Here is a 23,004-nt window from a genome sequence, read left to right on the forward strand (position 1 = left end):
GTCTCGTTATCCCATCATTGTTCCCACCTGTGTCTTGTTATCCCTCCTTCTGGTTTGATTGTTTTTTGAGTTCACCTGTGTCTTGTTACCCCTTGTCTATTTAAGTTCTTTGTCCCCTTGACTCGGGTGCTGGTTCCTTGTGTTTGCTCCCGAATTCTGTTTGTTGCAAACCGTATGTACCTGCCTGTATTTTGTTCCTGACTTGTGTTTTGTTTGACCTTCCCTTGTGCTCTGCCTTCCCGTGTTCTGCCCTGCCTGTGTTTTTGAGTTCCTGTTGTTTTCTGTTTCACTAGATTATTTTTGAGTTTGTGTTTTTGCCCATTGTGGCCTTGTCTGTTCCCTGTTTGTTTGCCTGTCGTTAGTAAAGTCTTTGTTAATTTTCCCTTTTGAGTTTGCATTTTTTTTTCCCCCTCTGCGTTTGGGTCCCCCCTACCCTTACCGTGACAGATGGGGAGAGTGGGCATCCTTGCCTAGTGCCCCTGTGCAAAGTAAAGCATTGTGATATTAGTCCATTGTGGTGACCGTGGCCATGTGGTGATGTGTATAAAATCCTCACCCAGTGGATAAATGATTCACCAAAAACCAATTTTTTTTAGTGTAGAGAATAAAATTCCAATTTACTTTATCAAATGCTTTTTCTCTGCCCATTGAGACTATGGCTGTTGGTGAGTTTGTGTGAGATGTGTAATGATTAGGTTAAATAGTCTACGTAGGTTGTTAGATGAGTGGTCTTCCTTTAATAAAGCCAGTTTGGTCTGAGTGGATGATAAATGAAGTAACTGTCGAATCGTGATGCAGAGCTTTGCTAATGATTTTTATGTCTGTGTTAATGAGAGAAAGGGGCGATAGCTTGATGGGGAGGTGGGGTCTTTATCGGGTTTTAGTAAAAGAGAAATTGTAGCAGTGTTCATGTCTATGGGAATTTTGGATTTTTGTTTAATTTCAGCAATTAGTCTGTTGAAAACGGGAGCTAGAATATTCCAAAAGTATTTATAGAACTCAGCAGGGAAAACATCAGGTCCTGGTGATCTATTGTTAGGCATGAGTTTGAGTGCGTTGTGGAATTCTGTTATTGTAAACGATTTCTCAAGTGTATTTGCTTGGTCTTCAGTAAGTTGTGGTAATCAATATTGGTTAGGAATGTGTCAATATCTTCTTGGCTTGGTTTATGTGTTGATGAGTATAAGTTGGTGTAAAAAATCTTGGAAAGTCTTATTTATTTCCTCAGGAGTCTGCACGATCTTCCCTGCTGAGTTCACAATGGTTGAGAGTTGTTTTCTTTGTTTCCTTTGATTTGATTGGCCAGGTATTTTCCAGATTTATTACTGTATTTCGAAATGTTCGTGTCTGAGTCTTTGTAAGAAGAATTGAGTTCTTCTATTTGTGTGTTCATTAAACTGTAAATTGTATTTCCGTAGGTCATTCTGGGTTTGTGCTGTGGGTTATTTGGGTTGATGGTTCTCTGGTTCTTTAATCTTTTGTTCTAAGTACGTTTCCTGTTCGTTGTCTTTTTTTTCTTGTGAGTGGAATATGATATGATTTTTCCTCTTAATACCGCTTTCCCTGTTTCCCAAAGTAGTGATGGTGCTATTTCCAGTGAATCATTTATTTCAAGAGAAGAAAGCCCACTCTCTTTGAATATAATTATCAAAGTCGGGGTCATCAAGTAAGGATGTATTAAATCTCCATCTGTTGGATGGTTTGCGAGAACGATTGATATTCCAGGTGAGTTAGACGGGTGCATGATCGCTAATGGCAATGGGGTGTATTAGTATATCTGATATTTTGGAATAATTGAGTTACTGGTTAAAAAAGTCAATGCAAGAGTAGGAGTAATGGACCGGTGAAAGAATGAATATTCTCTATCAGTCGAGTGTTTTAATCGCCAGCCATCGCAAAGACCAAAATCACTCATGAACTGTTTAATTGTTTCTATGGATTGGCAGTTACATGTACTGTTTGAATTGTTAGATCTGTCTTGAAATTTTTAGGCTTGAAATTTAAGCTAGAACCTAGGCTGTACCCGAGATATTGTGACCCGACCCAACCAAACCCAACTGATACAGCCAAATTTGAAAACCTAACCCAACCCGTAACCGAAACCACTCACAGTAGCGGTTTCACAATGCTGTGCTCCGATACTATGAGCATGAGTTATATTAATAATTATCATATTGCAATTGGCTATATTTGATTTCCATATGGGATAGTTCATGGTGGCTAAACAGCTTATCATGGCACAATGGTCCATCAGCAGAGTAAAAACAGCATTGCAATCCTTACATTGTATGCTATGGAGGACTAAACATGCCAAAATGAAATAAATAATTAAACAAATAAACATGGAATTATAGCATATAAATAAATACTTAAATTGGTCAATAGTTCAATAAATACTTTATTGAAAAAAATAATGAAATAATTGTCACCAGTCATGATTGGCCTTTTCACAATGACGTGGTTTTATTTCATAATACTGTTGAATTTCCGATTGGCTTTTTAAATATAATGACACTTTTCCAAATGACTTAAGCTATTTCGAATGGCATTTTATTTCCAAACTCCCTTTTTAATTTCATAATGAGACTTTTCAAATTGGTAAGACCTCCTGTCAATCAACATGAGCGGGGATGGTGATAGATGGCAGTAATACACCAATGTTTGTTTTCCAATTGCCAAAAACTAGAAGAAGAATGTTTGCTTTCCAACCACCAGAATAAGAAGAAGAGGAAGAAGAAGCAGAAGAATTCCACATTAACATTTTTTCTACATGAATATTTTTCTGCGTTTAACCCTGGGGTGCTCTGTAGCCGCTGGACCAGTTCATTCGGAAAACGGAAATCAGAACATAACACCATAAACTTTAAAATCGAGAGCAAGTCCATTTTATGTACTTTCATGTTTAATATCAGTCAGTAACACGAACAACCAATTGATTCTTGTTTTTCGATTTCTGTTTTTAAAATGAATATCAAACACCCGTTCATTTATTTTCCAAACATTGTTTTACGAGCGTTCTCAAATTAGTCAAGAAGAAAAGTCACTGAGATGTGTTTGGTTAGTTTAATTATTCCTACTATTACAGCTTTAACCTACAGGACGTCAGTCTAAGAAACAGGATTGGGCAGCCCTGAACTAAATAAATGAGCCTTTTCTGTCACAGTTTGATATTGTCATTTGGGTGTCACCTTTTAAAATATTTATTCAGAGTGCGAAGGTCTTTTCCCATAAAATCTGTTGTGTGTGTGTGTGTGTCAGAGAGAGAGAGAGAGAGAGAGAGAAAGAGAGATGCCTTGTAAGTTAGCAAAGACTTCATTAACTACACACTGGTTGGAGCTATCATATTCTCAGTGACTGACTTACTCATTTGAACCTACCATATTGCTTGGCTTTGGCAATCAAACATATTTGATTGGTTCATAGGTCAATGATGGGCAGAATGACGTTCACCACAAATGTCCTGTATATGTGTGTTGAGCTAGGTCTGCCCACCCAACCTGTTACACACCCTGCCCCCAGTGTGGGGAACATAACCCATTCCTGCAGAAGTAAATTACTTTCTCCAGTGAGGGATATGCACTGACTTCATTTTCCTGCTCCAGTGTTAATTGATAAAAGTCAAACTTTAATCAAAAAGTGTTTAGAGGAAATCTTCGCCCCTAGCAACCAAATAGAAACAACAGAAACAGAAAACACTGAAAATATATTAATATCTTAAGGGATTAAAGCATGGTAGGACTAGTTTTCATAGTATCTGTACAGTACATATATGTATTATTTATCTACAAATCTACAAATAATAAAACATAAAACAAAATAATCTTTAATTATATTTAATTTGGCAACTGAATGAAACAAGTTATCTCCAAAATACAATGAGGATTCAGATGAGTCATTTTCTCCTACATTAAAGTACTGGAATTAGGAAAGCATGATTTTTTTCCCCAATCTTGCTTGTTTGCATCGGTTTGCATCGGTATCTAAAGCCATGCCTGATTAGAACTACTCTCTAGATTACTGTTATAATTTTCAAATGCACACTTTTAACATTTTCTACTAAAGATTAATGTTGGTAAGCAAAGTATCAACTAGGCACCATGATGTGACCTGTTAAAAATATTTAAATCCCCCATGCCTTGTAAGCAAAATATGAACTGAAACAACCTTTTACTGTCACTTTATTGACTTTTGGTTGGTCACTAACTCTTCCATCTCTGTAGCAGAAATTTCATGCTCTCGCTCAGCCATTTGCTTCCGGGTCAGGGGGAGGTCATCATCAGGGTGAATCAGATGAGACAAACGCTGTCAGCAGAAAAGAAATAATGGCACGGATCTTGATGAGCATTGTATATCTACAGAGAGAGAGTGTGTGTGTGTGTGATTGGATAAAACACTGTAGGCCCTGGGTAAGGGGGTTGGACTGTGGGAACAGGGCTAGCTCCCAGAACAGCTGGGGAGACAGGGGTTCTGGGCCTCACCTGTCTGAGAGTGCCAGTGCTGAGGGAGAGCTTGACCAGGCTCCATCCTGGAATCAGTACAACAGAGGAGAGGGCCAGCAGCCAGCCCAGCACGTACGCCCAGTCTGGGTACACATACCAGCGATTAAAGGTCAGGGGCTGGTACTCCACCACAGAGAAGATGAAGGATCCCTATGGGAGAGGAGTAAGAGTGGAAGGTTTTATAAATGTAACACACGCCATACTGCCATTGTGTCATAAAAGTAGAATTAACATGAAACTGTCTTTTAAGCAGGATTCAATTGTCAAAACTGGTTGCATAGTTATGTAGTAAAAAAACATTTATATATATATATATATACATTTCTGCAGCAAAGTTAATTGATTTTCATTTCTCCCTGCTTTTACTTTAAAGGACATAAATGATTTGCCCTCTACATGAGTGTCTGTGTGTCCCACATTCAGGCCAACAAAGTAGGCGCTCAGTTTAGTGTCCAACAACAGTGGCTCCTCTCGTCTTGACAAAGAAACACACAGAAACACACACCAAATCAGCGCACTTGCCTATTATTAAGTTGAGTTGAGTACACTGGTTGTTAAGTAGGCAAACTTTTCGCAGAATGTACTGTACAATCCCAGGATGATATACTTATTTCCAGGGTTTCGGTGAGTATATTTGGGAGCATACTTTTCAGGAAGTGAATGGCAGCAAATATGATGTCTGGCGAGTTGGAGAGATGCTTTGTCTCTGGATGTCCGTCAATGGCGGTGAGTCAAACTCACCAGGGTCACCAGTGGTGTGATGTAGAGCCAGCAGAGCTTAAAGATGAGGCAGGGCCTCTCCCGGTCATGTCCTCAATCACATCGACCATTCGCTCCGCCCCTGCTCGAGGGACACACAGGAATGGCGGTGAGCATTGCAGTGTGTATAAAGTGAACCTCCACAGAGAACAAAACAAACTCAAAAAGCAGAGATAAGGAAATCAAGAATATCTCTGATTTCATTCCGGTTTCAGAATGGCTTCCTTTTGTGTAATTCACATTTTAAAAGGCTGCAGGCTTTGTTTTTTTATGCAAAATGGAGCAGTTCATTATGGGATTGCTGACTGTTTGGCTCAAAGTCTCTCCTTTTGAAGGGGTTTCTCACTGTTTGTGTTTTATGCAGGGGTGCGGTTTTCACGGTCAGTAATTTGCATTATTGTGTTCGCTTTTACCTGGATACCTTTGTTTAAAATCAAATCAGTGATTGCTCCAATGTGTATATAAGCCCAACCTTTTTAAACAAAAATGGCAAAATAGGCAACTAACTTTGAAACCTGCATTATTTATAGATATTCTACCATTCTCTGCATGCTTCGTCAATGTTAACTGTTTTTCCTTTCTTTGGCAGTGAAGGTCATACCAGGGTAAAATGCTTTTAACCAGGGTCTTGATTTTTTTAAGTATGCTTTCCTCTGCCTCAAAGGGTACCTTTAGAAGTTTTATACATTTTTTAAATTCATTTTATGCAAAAAGGCATTTTAATTTCCTCTTCTTTACATTGTGAGTACATTGTATCAGTTCTTGTTCATAACCCGTTTCCATTTGGTGCCAATTTTTTCTTTATTTCCACAGTGTTTTTTGGAAGGTATGCTGCTTTGTGCTAATGAGTAAATACAGTCACATTTCTTCCTATGTAAAAGTCCACTCACCAAACAGCCAGCCCATGGCCAGGACCTTGAACACGCACAGGAAGAACACACAGGCCCCGTTAATGGCATAGTAGTCGAAGAGCTGGAACACATACATCCCCCCCTAGTGGACAGCATGGAAAATGACAAGGGCAGATGTAAGGGGAAAGTATGGTCAAGAGATACTGAGGAGATTTGTGCTTTGTGTGAACCCTGGAATTGCAGTTATGATTAGAATTATGCAGGTTTTAATTATTTCATATAGGTCTGTAGCCTTGAATGAGGTAAGAAAGTAAAATTTATTACTTCTAGCAACATGCAGGATTTAAAACTTGTAGTAATTAACATCTGTGTAATCTGTGTAGGTCAAAGGAGCCAGTGATATCCTCTGGATAAACTGGTAATACATATTGAAATGTATTTCTTTCTCTCTCTAGCTGTCTTCTCACCTGTGTGACCATCACCAGCTGCAAGACAAAGCAGGTGAGGCAGAAGAGCAGGAGGAAGATCTCTCTGTGCCCGGCCCCTCCGCAGTACGTTGGAAACAGGTCCTTCATTGTTGTCATCACCCCCTCCATTGCCACAAACTGATCGACAGACAGATGGATGCCCCAAGTTTCACCAGAGAGAGACAGGGAGAGAAAGGGAGATGGAGGGAAAAAGAGGGAAAGAAAAAGGAAGAGAGAGAGAGAAAAAGATGATTGACACACTAATGTTTAATTACTGAATTCCTGCTTGTGAGAAACTATCCACAAATACATTTTTATTAGCTATGAAATGTTGTCCAGTTAGCTTGGCAGGTAATCTTGTTGTGATCTCCAATGACCCAGCATCATGCCTTGCTAGCTCAGTACAGCTTTACTTCATGTTATGCAAGAACCAAAACAGGAAGGATCTAAAGGTTCGCAAGGACTGCAGCAGTTGTAGTGCTGGCAGTTTCACAGACTGAGCAGCCAGGGATGGTGAGCCGCAGCCAGATGACTGATTACCTGTGTGTCCAGGCCCAACAGGATGATCATAAGTGAAGAAGCACACGGCCCACAGCTGAGGTAGGGGCATCATTGCTACTGCTTGGGGGTACGCAATGAATGCCAGACCAGGTCCTGGGAGCAGGGAGCAGAGGAGAACATGGAGGTGATGGGAAAGAAAGACCAGAGGAGAGTGAAGGAGACAGAGAATGAATTAATTATCCAATGGTGTTTACTCTTTCTTCCCTTCTCTCCCAGGTCAGATTCCCTCTTATTACATTTACACATTTTCTGAATTTAGCAGATGCTCTTATCCAGAGTATCTTACACGGTTTGCCATTTTACATACCGTCTCTTAATACAGCTGGACATATTTTACAGCTGTAATTCAGCTTAAGCAGCCTGCACAAGGGTACAAAGACAGCGCCCCAGCTTGGAATTGAATCCACAATCTTTGAGTTGCATATTGCTACTTCTCTCCCTTTCAAGTTCAACTCAAATGTCATGAGGCGGAGAAATAATAAAAAGAACAGTCAGAGAGAAAGGCCAAATCTTACGCTAACCAAAACCAGCAGTTTGGAACATCATTAAGAAGAAAGAGAACACTGGTGAGCTCAGACATCATAGAGAAACCAGCTACCCTGACTACAGTGAAATGGCAACTAAGATCTGCTGGTCTAAAAGGATGTGTATCTACAAAAAAAGCCCTTGCTACGTGCTGTTAACAAGATGAAAAGTCTCCAATGGGCCAAGCACCGTCAAACACTGGACCAGAAAGATTGATAAAAGGCAGATGCACATCCTTTCTGATCATATGTGGACACCTGACGTCCAACATCTCATCCAAAATTATGGCATTCATATGGAGTTTGTCCACCCTTTGCTGCTATGACAACCTCCACTCTTCTGGGGAGACTTTATACTAGATGATGGAGCATTGGAAGTCAGGATTTGCTTCCATTCAGCCAGAAGATAATTAGTGAGGTCAGGCACTGATTGGGTGATTAGCACTGGCTGGCAGTTGGCTTTCCAATTGATCCCAAAGGTGTTGGATGGGGTGGAGGTCAGGGCTCAGTGCAGGCCAGTCAACACCGTTCTTCTCACTGGAATTAAGGGGCCTAGCCCAAGCAATGTACACAACACCCTAATCCGGAATTGTCCAAAACAAACATGCACAAAACCCCCTTTCCAATTTGGGAGAGTTGGGACACCATGGATCTCCTCAGAAACATGTGCTGTCCAACAGCTGCTTATTTTCACGTAGAAGACCACTGCTAAGCTCACGCAGAGCAGCGTCGGACGAAGAGCAGTACCTGATTCTGCCACTTCCTCAATGGCGACGCCCTGCTCATGTGCCATGAACCCCAGCACAGAAAAGACCGCAAATCCCGCCACTACACTGGTCCCGCTGTTCAGCAGGCACAGCCACAAACAGTCCCTGCAGAAACACCACCAGGGGGGTAAAGGAATTTGCTGGACCTGTCCTTGTTTTTTGCATTTATTTTCTTTTAAAAGTGAAAGAAATTATGTGTTTGCTGCTAATTGTCTTCTATTATAAGTGTGGGTATCTCTGGATTGCACTGGATGAAGGTATAACATGTGGATATCTTGGTACCCGCACTGAACACAGAGTTGCATACTTATGTTTCAGCATCTGACTTTTTTTCTCTACATTTCTGCCCTAGTGCACTGTGGGTATGATAGGGCCTTACTTGTAGCAGTTGTTGTTATAGGTGTTGTAGCTACCCAGCACAGTTAGAGTACCCGCTCCAAGACTGTAGGAGAAGAAGATCTGAGCTCCTGCCTCCATCCACACCTGCAGTGACATCAAAAATGTGAACACATTTGAGGCGAAGTGGCTGAAAACATTTATATGTTCCCCTATGGAGTGAAATAAGGAAAGAGAAATATTGCTTAGACAAGGTGATGGGGCACTGCCAGGTATATGCTGGCATAAGTTGATGTTACAGAGTTCTTACCTGTGGGTCTGCCAGGAGGGAGGGGTCAGGGTACAGGTAGAACACCACCCCCTGCAGAGCTCCAGGTAGAGTTAGCCCTCGTATCAGCAACACCAAAAGCATCAGGTATGGGAAAGTAGCAGTGAAATAAACCACCTGGTGTGAGAGGGAGAGAGAGAGTGAGGGCCTTTCACAGTCATGTAAACATAGATCATTTTGAATCCCTTGGCACTTAATAAACCCATTCTTGACTAAAGCATGAAAACAGTATGCTAAGAAAACAGACCACAGAGGTCATTCTGTTTGGTGCAGAAAGAAGACATTTGTATGGGTATCATAAAGGCATGTTAGTTACTTACAGTAAGCTCAAAGCTTATGTTTGGGACAATGTATAGAACTACATTTTAATAAAAGCGAATAATCTGCATCTTGAACACATGTACATTTTTTAAATTATAAATCTAAAATTGTGGAGTACAGAACCAAATAAAGAAAAACATATGTCCTAAACATTATGGAGCTCATTGTATATAAAATATACTTCTTGAAAAAGTTTCTGTTATCATAAATAGTAAAAATTCACTTTATCATTCAATATTTATTCAGAATGTTATATTCTTATGGAAAAAAAAACCTACCATATTATTGAAGTTCCACTTGTTCCTAGTCCAATGATACCAAACATAACAGAACTTGTGTAGTTTATCAGACACAACCATTTATTTATCATACTATTTCACCCCGGAGAGCAGGTTCTTTTACTTTGGTACACTGAGATTCCAGATATGCACAAGAAACACTTGTGAAAGGAACATATGAACGGTCACTCTTTGTAGAGGTAGCCCAGGTAAGGACATTCTGTGCTTATCTCTCTCAGTAGCTCTGAGACAAGACCTTGCCTGTAGACTTCACCCCCTTCCAGATGCAGAAGTAGCAGATGACCCACATGATGATGAGGCACAGAAGCACCTCCCACCTCAGACTTGCCCACCTCCTCAATGCCCCCCGAGATCGCCAGCACACGTCTCCTGGGGGAGGGGGGGAGAAGGAAGAAAAAGAGAAACATGAGGGGAGAAAAGGGAAGTAAGTGGAGAAAGAGAGAAATAATATTTTTTACTTTATTTATACTAAAAATGTTCTGCCAGTTAACTTACATTTATTCCCATGTAGGAACCACAATGCTCTGCATGCCCCTTGCACCCTAGCCTACCATGTACACAAATAATGGACATTTTCTCTTCTTATTGTTCAGAAAGTATTTCACTAGCATAAATGCCACAAGGTGAGGCTAGGCCAATGTGATCCATTTCCACATACATCTGTAAACTAGGCTAATATGGCCCTACACATCACCTTATTTATTAGCAGACACCTTTATTCAGAGCAACTTACACTTTTTCCATACATTTATACAGATCCATATTTAGTAATTAAAGATAAGTAGATTATGTAAAGACTTGAACCTGCAGCCAAGTTTCCTAGTTCCCTAACCCCGAGGTCTGTACGAGGTGCAATCCTACAGAACTCAGTCACCAGACTTACTCCCAAAACTCGGTGGCTGCAGAGGATGAGTTGTTGGGCTGTTGGGTCCAGTTTGTGTTGAGGTTTTTGTTGGAAAGGTCCACACAGTGATCTGAAGCACAGAGAGTAGGCTTTCCTAAATCATCAAGCAGACTCATCGGACGTTGCAGCTGAGTGACAGGCCATTTTAAACAGTCATGACTGTCACTCCAAACATTCTCTTATTGTTTCTGGTTGTCTGGTTTTCTGATATGCAGACAGCTGTTAATAAACCAGCTCTATATTATGAAAAAATTACAAGTGTTAATACATGTGAAAATACAGTCCCCTCCAAAAGTATTGGAACAGCAAGGTCAATTCCTTTGTTTTTGCTATACACTAAAGACAAGTGAGTTTGAGGTCAAAAGATGTACATGAGATGACAGATCCGAATTTCAGCTTTTATTTCCTGGTATTTTTATCTAGATTTGTTAAACAACTTAGAACATATCACCTTTTGTATCAGATAACCCAATTTGTAGGTGAGCAAAAGTACTGGAACATGTGACTGACAGGTGTTTCTTGTTGCCCAGATGTGTCCTGTTAGATTGATTGGTTAAACAATAAATAGTTCTGAATGTCTACTCTTGGTTTTAGCCTTGGGTTTTGCCTGTGAAAACTGCATTTGTGTTATAAAAGATAAACTAACATGAAGACCAGAGAGCTGTCTTTGGGAGAAAAGCAAGCTTAGAAAAGAGGGGAAATCGATCAGAGCCATTGCACAAGCATTGGGGATAGCTTGTACGACAACTTGGAATGTCCTGAAAAAGAAAGAAACCGCTGGCGTACTGAGCAACAGATATCGAACAGGTCGACCAAGGAAAAAAACAGCAGTTGATGACAGAAACATTGTGAAAGCTGTGAAGAAAAACCTCAAAACATCAGTCAGTGACATCACAAACAATCTCCACAGGACAAGGGTGAAGGTATCTCAATCAACTGTTCGAAGAAGACTTAGAGGGCAGCAATATAGAGGCTATACCACAAGATGCAAACCACTCATCAGTAGTAAGAATCAGAAGACGAGATTACAATTTGCAAAGAAGTACAGAGATGAGCCACAAAAGTTCTGGAACAAAGTTTTATGGACTGATGAGACCAAGATTAACCTCTACCAAAGTGATGGAAAGGCCAAAGTGTGGAGAAAGAAGGGATCTGCTCATGATCCAAAACATATAAGCTCATCTGTGAAGCACGGTGGAGGAAGTGTCATGGCTTGGGCTTGCATGGCTGCTTCTGGAGTGGGCTCACTAATCTTTATTGATGATGTAACTCATGATGGTAGCAGCAGGATGAATTCAGAAGTCTACAAAAACATTGTGTCTGCCAACTTACGGAGAAATGCATCAAAACTAATTGGGAGAAACTTCGTCATGCAGCAAGACAATGACCCAAAACACACTGCCAACACAACAAAGGATTTCATTAGGGAGAAAAAGTGGAAGGTTTTAGACTGGCCAAGTCAATCACCAGACCTTAACCCAATTGAGCATGCATTTCACCTCCTGAAGAGGAGATTGAAGGGAAAACTCCACCGAAACAAACAACAACTGAAAGAGGCTGCAGTAAAAGCCTGGAAAAGCATCATAAAAGAAGAATGCAACAGTTTGGTGATGTCAATGGGTCGCAGGCTTGATGCAGTAATTGCAAGCAAGAGATATGCTACCAAATATTAAGTGTTATTTACTTTCATTTACTTAAATACTCTCTGTTCCAATACTTTTGCTCACCTAAAAATTGGGTGGTCTGATACCAAAGGTGCTATGTTCTAAGTAGTTTAACACATCTAGGTGTAAATACCAGGAAATAAAAGCTGAAATTCTGAACTCCTGTCTCATGTTCATCTTTTTATCTCAACCCCAAATGTATTCAGTGTATTGCAAAAACAAAGGAATTGGCCTTGCTGTTCCAATACTTTTGGAGGGGACTGTATATATTTAATTTTGACATATTACAAGTGTAAAGAATACATTTTGAAAGCATTGCAAAACAAATTTTAAATAATTGTGTATTCTGAAATACATCCATGAAGCAGGCATATGATCACATATGAATGTTTCAACCTGAAATACCCACATATATCACACATACTGGCATGCACAGGCATCACAATAATAAGTTCCTCATATTTAACTGATCTGAATTTGCCGTACAATTTTTCCTGTCTTTGAAGGAGTGGGACTGCGATACCCAAAGGAAATGGGGGTTCTTAACCTACTCAGTATAACTTCAAGACAGGCTTTATGTCTGTATGCACCATGGATTGTGGGTGGAGCAAATGTCACCTGTATTTCAGGTGTTATTACAGTCAGCCCAGTGTAGCTTAGAAACAGGCTCTGTACCTGTGTCCTCCTGTATGGACTGCAGGTGGAGTTATACCTCTTACACTGCATTTCAGATTTTACCTGAGTTCCAGGTGTTTGAGCAGCTGGCCCAGGGCAGATGTGAGCTGAAGGAGAAGTAGAGGTAGAAGAGAGCCCAGGCCAGGATGACAATATAACACATGCAGGCGTAAAAAAGGATCATCTGGCCCGCATAGCCAATTCCTGAGACACACATACACACAGGCACACAGACACACACATACACACATATACACACAGGCACATAGACTCAATTAGCAACTGACAGTGCCAATCATTAGTTTGAACGACTACTTAATGCAGTTACTGGTTGTGAACATGCCTGCTGTGGTTTCTCTTAGTATTTGGATTCCTGATAGTGACACTGATGCCTTCTGCTTTGAGAGACACTCTGGATTGGAGTGCCTGACAACTGCTTGTAATATACTGTAACTATTTCTCCCTGTGTCATGGCCCCATTTCCCTGTAAGAGTAAAGTCCACCTCTTAGCCTCACAGAGCTAGATTCTGGTGTAGAAGTGCAATACTGCAGCTGCAGTAATGATAGATTAATTTTCTCTGGGGAACTTTGATTTGGGAGAATATTCTAACCCCCTCCTGTGCCATGATTTAGTGCTGGCCTGCAGTACTGTAACCCTACTACTGATTATCCATTAGCTCCCAGTCTATTCACAGCTCACATCTCCAGGCCTTGGCTGGGGAGATTTAATATATTTGACTTTACAGCCGATTTTGAGCTGCCCTGCAAGACCGTGGGACACACAAAAACAGAAACTGGCCTGACCATAGAGCTTATCCACACTCTAGAACCGAACCTTTATAGGGTAAGCCGCCCTGCAGTCTAGAGTCGTGCTAACCATTCCCCACTCATAGCAACAGTGCACTTTTGTAGCTCTGCATTTTTTATATGCCTATAGAATTTAGGGATTTGCATGTAAGAACAACTGAACTGAACCCCTGGCTGCATGGGGAGATTTGTACATGGACTGAGAGGCAGCTGCTCTAAGGGCTGGGCCACAAAGTCTCCCCTCTGCTCATACCTGGTGAGCCTGTCTCTTCTCTCCTTCACACCCTATTGTGATCTCAGTTTTACCCATTTGATGAGACGTTTCTGGCCTCTCACCCTCAGCCAATGGGCACAGTTTCTTCCAGCAGGTGATGCCCCCCTCCTGGGTGTACTGTCCCATGGCAGTCTCCAGCAGGAACAGGGGTATCCCACAGGTCACCGCAAAGAGCAAATATGGCACAAGGAACGCTCCTGCAGACACACCCACACACAAAGGGAACATTTGAGATAAATCTTCAATCACCAGTCTCCGACAGTTATGTGAACAAAACCAGATATGTTTACTTCCAGGCAATCAGTAATCTGTGACTGTGTGACTCTGTGTGCTTGGGATGTTCCCATAATGCAGTTCTATCTGTTATGTAACATGTACACATACAGACAGAGCACTGAGCACTGCACCATCCAGAAACAAGAACTATGTAAATCAATGCTCATTTAGTACTTATAGGTACATTAAATATGTAAATCAAACTAAAAGTTCATATTAAGTCTCAAAAAACTCATTCACACACTAATTTGCACTCATCAACACTCTCACTCATTCTTATTCGCAGTCTCACTCATGATCACTTACAGTCATACACTCACTCATACTCACTCATACACTCACTCATTTACTCACTTACTCACCGCCGCCGTTCTTGTAGCAGAGGTATGGGAACCTCCACACATTTCCCAGCCCCACTACGTCCCCCGCCACGCCAGGAGGAACTCCACCTTACTCCCCACTGGCCCCTCTCCTCCAATGGCCTTTCAGCGGTCTCCCTTTCCATCTTCATCCCGTCTTCCTCCGTTCCCCACTCTTCGCCCTTTGTCTAGACACAGCAATCTTGAAACAGAGGCTGATGTTTTACCCACTGACTGTCTGACACGTTCTTACATGTGCACGGTGTATCTGTGATGCTGGGCCAAGTTACCAATGAGTGACAGGGCCATGTTAAAGAATAGCCATCACGGTCTTTGGCAGGTCAAACTGTTATCTGAAAACATTATGTATAAAGTGAGCTAATCAGAAACTTTATTTTTTCAACAATTTTTTGTAGTGTGTAAAGATTACATTCTGTAAATAAATGCTTTCATTTAGATGTGGGAATCAGTGTTTCAGAGCAAAGTGAAACAATGGTTATTTCCATAAGCAATCTGAAACCAAAATGAAAGAAGGATCACAAACATTGCCTTCCTCTTGGTCTACAAGGACAGAACCACTCTGCAATGAGCAATTCAGTGATTTAGTGTCTTATTTTTGACTTTCAAACATCAGATATAATTTAAAGTCCTTTTGTGTAAAACACTTTTTCATTCATTTGTTTACTGGTGAATTATTTTGTAGATAAAATTGAGTTACCCTGCCACATCTTTCATTACAGCATACTAAGGATGTGGTAGAGTAAAATACTCACTGACATCTGAATTGTGGTCATCTGTGCTGTTGATGAGTGGCTGTGCTGAGGACCATGTTTGTGATGCCAATTGTCCTTGCCCTTATAGTGACCAGGCAAAACAAGTTATATCCATGTAAGAGATTTGTTTCTGCAGAAAAAGTCCAGCACCTACACACAGCAATGTGGATAAGTCTGAACTGAGGGGCAGGGGCAGTCCCTACTCTCTATAATGAAAAGGTACTAACACCTGATTGGCTTTACTAATACCATGCATAATTGTAAATCTGGTGTGTTAATACATAAGCAAATTGCAAATTCAACAAGGACAATTATTGTTTATGTCTAACACAAATCATGAATGCTGAATAGGCATGCAGTGACCTCCCTTATCCAACATACTCAGGCTACATAAATATGCTCCAAATTAGGAACCAGTATTAAGTTGTTATTTAGTCCTCCATAGAACCGAGCCCAAAGTTTCAGCTTTGGAGTTTTGGAATGTGTCTTCTTGTGGTATGTTTAGAAAACAGATCGCAAATGATTGACTGCATGTTGTTTGTATTTTGATAAAATTTGGAGTGAAATAGCTACTTTTATAAATGAAGGCTGTACAGTGGAAAGCCCAAGCAGGAAGCTATGAAAGAATCTTGTAAGCTATCGTGATAGTCTGGCAATAGGCTTAAATTAGTTGTGGATGCCTCTCGTCAGAGTAGTGCTTCCTTTCCCGGTTTCAGCTGGAACACCACCATTTCTTGTAAAGGAGCCATTTACTAGAAATCAGACCAGGCAAAATTCCAAATGTATGGTTTGGCAGGTCTTTCTCTGGGGGAAATGAACTCCCTTTGTCAGTGCAGTCTGTAAATGGCGTTCATGTATTTTTTCAGGACAACAAAACACAATCCTAGATAATAATGAAAGAAAAACTTGCTGTAAAGCCGGTTTCTTCTGTGACCTCTGCAATATGTGATTTCCTATATGAAATGTAAATAGCTAGTGAAAATAATTGCACATATGCAGTGGTCTAGATATTTACTGTACTGTAAAGATTTGAGAGTCTTAGTAATACATTTGGGCCACATGAAATCTACAGGTGTTTTTATATTAAACTTCTCTTGGTTAGTCTGTTTTGGGAGCACAGTTGGGCCTATTTGGAGAGTCACATGCAGTGCTGTCACTGTGCTGTGATACAGCATCATTTCTTAACACACACAGAGTTGCTGATCATCTTTCACACACACACACACACACACACATAAACACACCTATAACATGCTATTAAATATTCACTCTATCATTGGTCACTCATCTTACTAATGTATTACACCTGATTGCTACATCATTCACATTTTTATGAAATAATATGACAAGCATTATGAAATTTGCTATTCAAAGCTTTTTATGATTACTTTGTATTGTGTTATACTGGAGCTGAATAATAGGCTGCTGTAGGGTTGTGGCATTTCCAGTGAATATTGTAGTGTTATGGTGTGCTCTAGTGTTATGGTACTGTACAGTGTATTCCAATGTGGTCTTTACGAATGGTTTGCTCTGCCTGTTCCATTTTGAGGATTGAGCCACTGTAAGTGTAGGTATATTGTAGTATGTTCTAATATATTCTATAATTGAGTGCTTAAATATGTACTTCACATACGTAAAAAGCATTTATGAATATAACTCCATTATATTGTTTTGCTGTTTGTGTAGAATTGTATCCTTAATATGCTGTGAGGGGAGTTTTTACGCGATTAAATTTGTATTGTATTTTCAAGTACAAACATTTTTGCATACAAAGAAATTAAACTGACGACTGAGCAATGAAAATAAATCATGTTATTTCTTAATGTAACCACAATACTATGTACATTCAACAGTACGGACTCCAGACTGTACAGAACCAAGGCTTCATTATGCATTCTCATGTGATTTTCAAATAATTCAGACAGGAATCCCTAAAACTGCCAACGGCCAGAAAATGCTGAACTTGAATGCGCAACAGTTCTGTTCTTTTAAAGACTTGGTAAGCACTAAATATCATGACATTAATATAAATGAGTAAGGCCACCAGTTTGACTCCCCTTGTTTTCTCCACCATCTAGAGTTCACAATAGCCTCGTTGTCAAAGCCCTTCTTAAACAATTATCCTATTTGCACCACCTCAGTAATCTAGGTAATTGCCACTAATTCAGAAAAGATGATGATTGACAGTGAGGTTTACAAGCAACACGTGTTATATTCAGTTTGATTACTTACCACTGTGGACATGCTACAGTAGGGGCATGTTAGGTTTTGTTAGAAGCAAGTTAAAAATGAGAGTATTTATGTAGCATTTAACTTGCACAAAAAGTTTGAAAAATAAATAAATTCATGAGTCAACTAATTAACTAACCATGGTCTTCCATCAAGACCTCATGTAGAATTAGGTGCTGAAGTGCTGGGCTAAAACAAAAACCTGCTTTTTATGGAAGCATTTTTATTTTTACTGCAATGATACTCAGTCCTGGTCCTGGAGAGCCACAGAGTCAGCTGGTTTTTTAGATCAGTGACTGATTCAGACCCAATAAACCAGGTGACTGAATTAACTGTATAAACAACTGCTTTAAGTGATCAATTGCTGTGCTACTGAAGTGCTTAGCAACAACAAAAGCCAGCAGACCTCCAGGACCAGGACCGTTGGCTGAAAGACATGCTTTTCGCAGCATTTAAACTATGTTCCATCCGTGTTCACCAATTAGATCAACTTATTATTTAAAAAAAATACATTTCTCAATTATAAACTCAATTATTGTAGTATTAATCACTTGACTGTGTTGTTGGAGTGCCAATGGGGACCCCTGGATTATAACCATTGAAATACAAGTTTAAATTCCAGCAGGTCATGCGGTGGAGACAAAATGGTGGCCCTACAAATGAGGCATCCCACCAGTGTCCAATCATTTCACTGACTTCTAATAAGGTATTCTGGTTAAATAAATTCCAGTGATTCATATCTGCTGTATTTAAAGAAGAAAAATGGGGTTGTTCCATTAAGAGGAAGAATAGGAGGAAGAGTTATTGTGTTTGACCCATTCTAGGGTTGCCAGCTTTATCAGTGTTTGAAGCTGTTGGAACTTAACTTGGGGCTGGGGGGCTGGGGTTGTGCTGCAGAAATTAACCATTTGCGGTCCCGGGTTGGGTGGAGGCGTAGCCATTGGAATGGATTGCAGAGGGGTGGTTGACACGCTAATGTAGCTAATATGGACTGCATTTATATAGCGCTTTTATCCAAAGCGCTATATAATACAAGCTCAGTTACTCATACCAGACATTATATTGACCACAAACCCGATCTGTACAAATAATTTGAAAACCAGACATGCCAGTTGATAACCAGGCATCTGGCAACCATAAACCAGAAATCTCCTTTCCAAATGTAGCCCTCAGAGTCAACATCCAAGATGGGGAGGCTAGAAGGGTATTCAGTAGTTCCATACAAGGCTACATAATCAGTCTGGCTCCCAGCAGACCAGAAATTAAGGTGAGCAGTGCCACTTTTATACTCCCGGCTCCATTGCTGGTCTTGTCTGTCGCCCCCTGTTGGCTGGAGGTGAAATGGCAGTGCCTGACATTTCCCTCCCCATCCCAGGCGATCAACTCAGCTCGGGGGGTGCAGCAGCTGGCGGTGTAGCGCACATGCAGGGGCATTCCTCCACCCCACCCAGTAATGTTCAGGGGGGGTTCCCCCTCCAGCAGGTGGGGCTCCTCCGACCCCTGCCTCCCTTCCCCCTCAGTGTCCCTGCCCTTTCCCTCCTGTTGCCATGGTTTCCCCTCTTGTCCTAGATGCAGCGTGAGGACGCCGTGGCCCTTGGACAGCTGCAATGCTGCCAAGCCGGAGTGCCCCCTGTCTGTCACCGCCAGAGACACAGTCCAGCTCGCCTGGTGACACACGGGCGGGCAGGTGGCCTCCACGCGCATCGGTGAGCAGGATGGGGGGAACACATCCTGGAGAGAGAGAGACAGAGAGAAAAGAGAAACAACCTTATTTTCATGACTTCTGCCAGACGTGAACCTCTCCTGGCAAAAGTAGTACATTCAGAGCTATAACTCTGCCCTTTTTTGGGAGCATAACCAATATTTTCTTTCTAATAAGACCAACTCAGTGAAGGTGGGTCTCATGTGAGGCAGGGGTTTGACATTGGGAAGTGGCTGAACAATGAGTAGTGTTTCAACTAAGTCACAGCAAGCACCATAGCTTAGATTCTCTTAAACTGTTTAAGGACGCAAGATAAGTATAGATCCTCTCAGATACCTGCCTATGGATACAGGATCAGTGTAGCTCATTGGTTTCCAATCCTGTTCCCGGTGATCTACCGTGCTGTAGGTTTTCACCCGATCCCTAATAAAGCACACCTCATTCAACAGCTAGAGATCTTGTAGAGCTGCTAATTAGTAGAATCAGAAGTGCCAAATTAGAGTTGAAATGAAAACCTGCAGGATGGTAGATCTCCAGGAACAGGGTTGGGAACCATTGGTGTAGCTCCTTTGAGGGACATTTTGTTTAGATGTACATGATTAGTGTAGATCCTCTGACATATGAAAGGATCTGAGGGAAGGGACTGGGATCTGCAGGATCTATGATCAGGAAGACTGAATGAGGTACTGGACTGGATCTCACCTGTGGAATGACGATAAGGTGTACAACGGCGTAGTTTGAGTCGGCGGTGTCCAGTGCTCGGACCGTGAGGGTGAGGGTAACCGCACTCCCTGGGTCTGTGCCCCCTGGAGTCCTAACCTCCACTTTCCCCCTCAGCGAACCCCTCTCCCCCACCGACAGCCTGCAGTGGGGAAGAACATCCACAAGGATGCTGGCATGAAAGACATTTCTGTCCACCTCTTAGGATCACCTGTTGGGAGTTCTCCGTCCTACCTGTGAGGACCTTTCTGTGTAAGGAAACCACGGTCATCAGTGGCGGTCAGGGTGAAGTGACGGGCGGGGCCGTGGTTCATCACGTCAAAGCTGACTGTGGAGACGTTACCAGGAACCAGGTGAGGAGCTGAGAGGACCTTGGGGGATGGGGGTGGCACCGGGGTTGAGGAGGGAGGAGTCACTAAACACAGCTCAACACACCGACAAACTCGTCTTCACACTCAAACCAATGGGATTATCAAGTTTATACGCCTCTGACACACTGTCATGTTGGGTGTGTGTTGTTTGTGGTACAGACTATGGTCAAAAAGGATCTTAAATACTTCAGCCCTTTATACACTTGCATTGTTGTTGTGTACACCAGTATCAGGTGTGTGTTTTTATGATAATATGTATACCTATATTTTTAAGCATGTGTTGCTGCATTGCTGTATACTTGTATCTGTATGTGGCAGGTTTGTTGTGTATTTATATGTCAACTTTGTATAAATTATATGGAGGTTCTCTGCAGTTCTTTGCGATGTTATGTTGTGCTGAGGTACTGTGTTGTGTTGTTATGTTGGCGTGTATACCTGTATCTGCACATGTGTAGGTTGGATCATCTCCGTGGCGACTCGCTCCAGTCTGTTTCCTCGCCCATCCTTCCCAGACAGTCGCACACAGAACGGTTCTCGGGGCACAGAGGCCATACCGCCCACCAGCTCTTTCCCAGCAGATGAGGAGGACGAAGAGTTGAGAGGCACCTTGAGCAGGATCTCCCCACTGGCTCCCAGGAGTGTCACATGACTGAAGGAAGCCTCCTCATTGGGCGGTAAGCCTGTCACAGCCAGCACCAGAAATGTGGGTACGCCTGAACATGGACAGGAGGGTGGAATTATTGAAATTGTTTTCATATTAGCATAGACACAGTCATGCATACAGTTGCAAGAAAAAGTTTGTGAACCCTTTGGAATTACTCAGATTCTGCATTAATTACTCATTAAATGTGACCTTATCTTCATTTCAAATCACAATAATGGACAAACACAATTTGCTTAAGTAAATAACACAACCAATTGTACTTTCCATGTCTTTATTGAACACATTGTCTGAACATTCACAGTTCAGACTGGAAAAGGTATGTGAACCTTTGTGTCTAGTAACTGGTAGGACCTCTTTAGCAGCAATGACCTCGACCAAATGTTTCCTGATCAGTCTTGCACAATAGTTAGGACGAAATTTAGACCATTCCTCCTTTAAAAAAACTGCTTCAGTACATTGATATTTCTCAGATTTCATGCATGAACAGCCCTCTTCAGGTCATGCCAAACATCTCAGCTGGGTTAAGGTCTGGCTAGTTTTCCCCTTCTTTCTCTCCCTCCCTCCCTCCCTCCCTATCACTTTTGCACACACGCACACACACATGCAAACCAGACCTGCCACTGGACTTCCCTCCACTCGGGCCAGTCCTGGATGTGTCCCATTGGCCACCACTGCAAAATAGTACAGGAAGTCCACACTGCTGTCACCTGGGCAGAGGGGGTGGAACAGACATGTCAATCACTGCCCAGTGTAGCCCTATCAGCTGTGGCTCCATATCCAGCCCAACACTGTCTGCAGTACAGAGTCAACTGACGATATTTTATATCTAAAATGGTTTTAAATATTTGGGAATTTACTACTAATATAAGGTATACTACAGAGGATTTTTTCCTTGAAAATACCATAATAACCATGTTAAGGCAAATCCATGATACACTTCAATCTCTGGCTTTACGCACTTTTCTCTAAATTGTACACCTTTACCTGTATTTGTTATTCTAAAATGTGTTTGGGACTTTTCTGGATGTTTTCTGTGTGGTGAGGGGTGGGTGTGGTTACAGAGCTACCTAGCGAAGATGTCCAGAGACAAGTTCCAACGATAAAACCACTATTACATGCAACATAATGGAATTAATTAATCTATAATCAAATCTGCCTTCTTAGTGTTGCTCACGTTTGCTCATTTCATGGTACTAACGTCACCTCTAGCTATCCAGCTAGTTACGTTAGGTGGGGTTGAAGACGGAGGAGGAGACTTCTTTGCTTGTAAACACAGGCTAAGAAATCCTGCATAGTATGCCTTTAAGAGATCCTCATCTACAGAGCCTTCTGAGATGGCTTATTTTTTACATTCAGTTTATCTATACACAGAGGTGGAAAATCCTGGTTCAGAAAGTATATGTCCTCCCCAGTATTTTGTTCCAATCACCTGGATTTGCTTATCAGCACAATTCTTCTGCCAGGAGGTAGAACTAATTAGTGAAATCAGCTGGTTGAGTTCATGGGTTTAAGAAACACATGGCAGGACCTTTACTTTTACTTTGACCCCTGGACCTTCCACCTCTGTCTATACAGCAGGATATTGGCTGAAGCAATTCAGGTTAAGCACCTTGATCAAGGCAGTAGCCCACCAGGGAATCAAACCTGCAACCCCTGAGTTTCTACAGCCCACTTATCTTCCCTCCTCTGCTGCATTTTGCAGGTAAACTGTAGCGACTCTGCTGTGTTTGCAGTGGGGGCGGTGAGTCCTGTACCGATGGCGTTGAGCGTGATGGGACCCTCCGCGTCTGCACTAAGGCGCCACTGTCCCGGCTTGATGGGGGGGAGCAGGCTGACCCGGTAAAGCCCCTGGAAGCTCTGCAGATGCGCCAGGG

The 23,004-nt window shown here is 41.7% G+C and overlaps 1 protein-coding gene and 1 pseudogene across 1 annotated transcript in view; both read right to left on the reverse strand.

The window, feature by feature from the left end:
* Positions 1–3,817: 3,817 nt before the first annotated feature.
* LOC118209636 lies at positions 3,818–14,901 on the reverse strand (annotated as a pseudogene).
* Positions 14,902–17,238: 2,337 nt separating this feature from the next.
* vwa7 (von Willebrand factor A domain containing 7) overlaps positions 17,239–23,004 on the reverse strand; it is a 13,529-nt gene continuing 7,763 nt past the window's right edge. Inside the window, exons 12-17 of the mRNA XM_035384394.1 lie at positions 22,885–23,004; positions 21,745–21,837; positions 20,902–21,179; positions 20,330–20,466; positions 20,078–20,237; positions 17,239–19,404 (exon numbers count right to left, since the gene is read on the reverse strand). The exon at positions 22,885–23,004 is cut by the window's right edge and continues 33 nt beyond it. Coding sequence (XP_035240285.1) covers positions 18,901–19,404; positions 20,078–20,237; positions 20,330–20,466; positions 20,902–21,179; positions 21,745–21,837; positions 22,885–23,004 — 1,292 coding nt within the window. The 3' untranslated portion in view covers positions 17,239–18,900. The remainder of the gene's footprint in view (positions 19,405–20,077; positions 20,238–20,329; positions 20,467–20,901; positions 21,180–21,744; positions 21,838–22,884) is intronic.

The sequence above is a fragment of the Anguilla anguilla genome, chromosome 12 (assembly GCF_013347855.1).
Source record: "Anguilla anguilla isolate fAngAng1 chromosome 12, fAngAng1.pri, whole genome shotgun sequence".
NCBI lineage: Eukaryota > Metazoa > Chordata > Actinopteri > Anguilliformes > Anguillidae > Anguilla > Anguilla anguilla.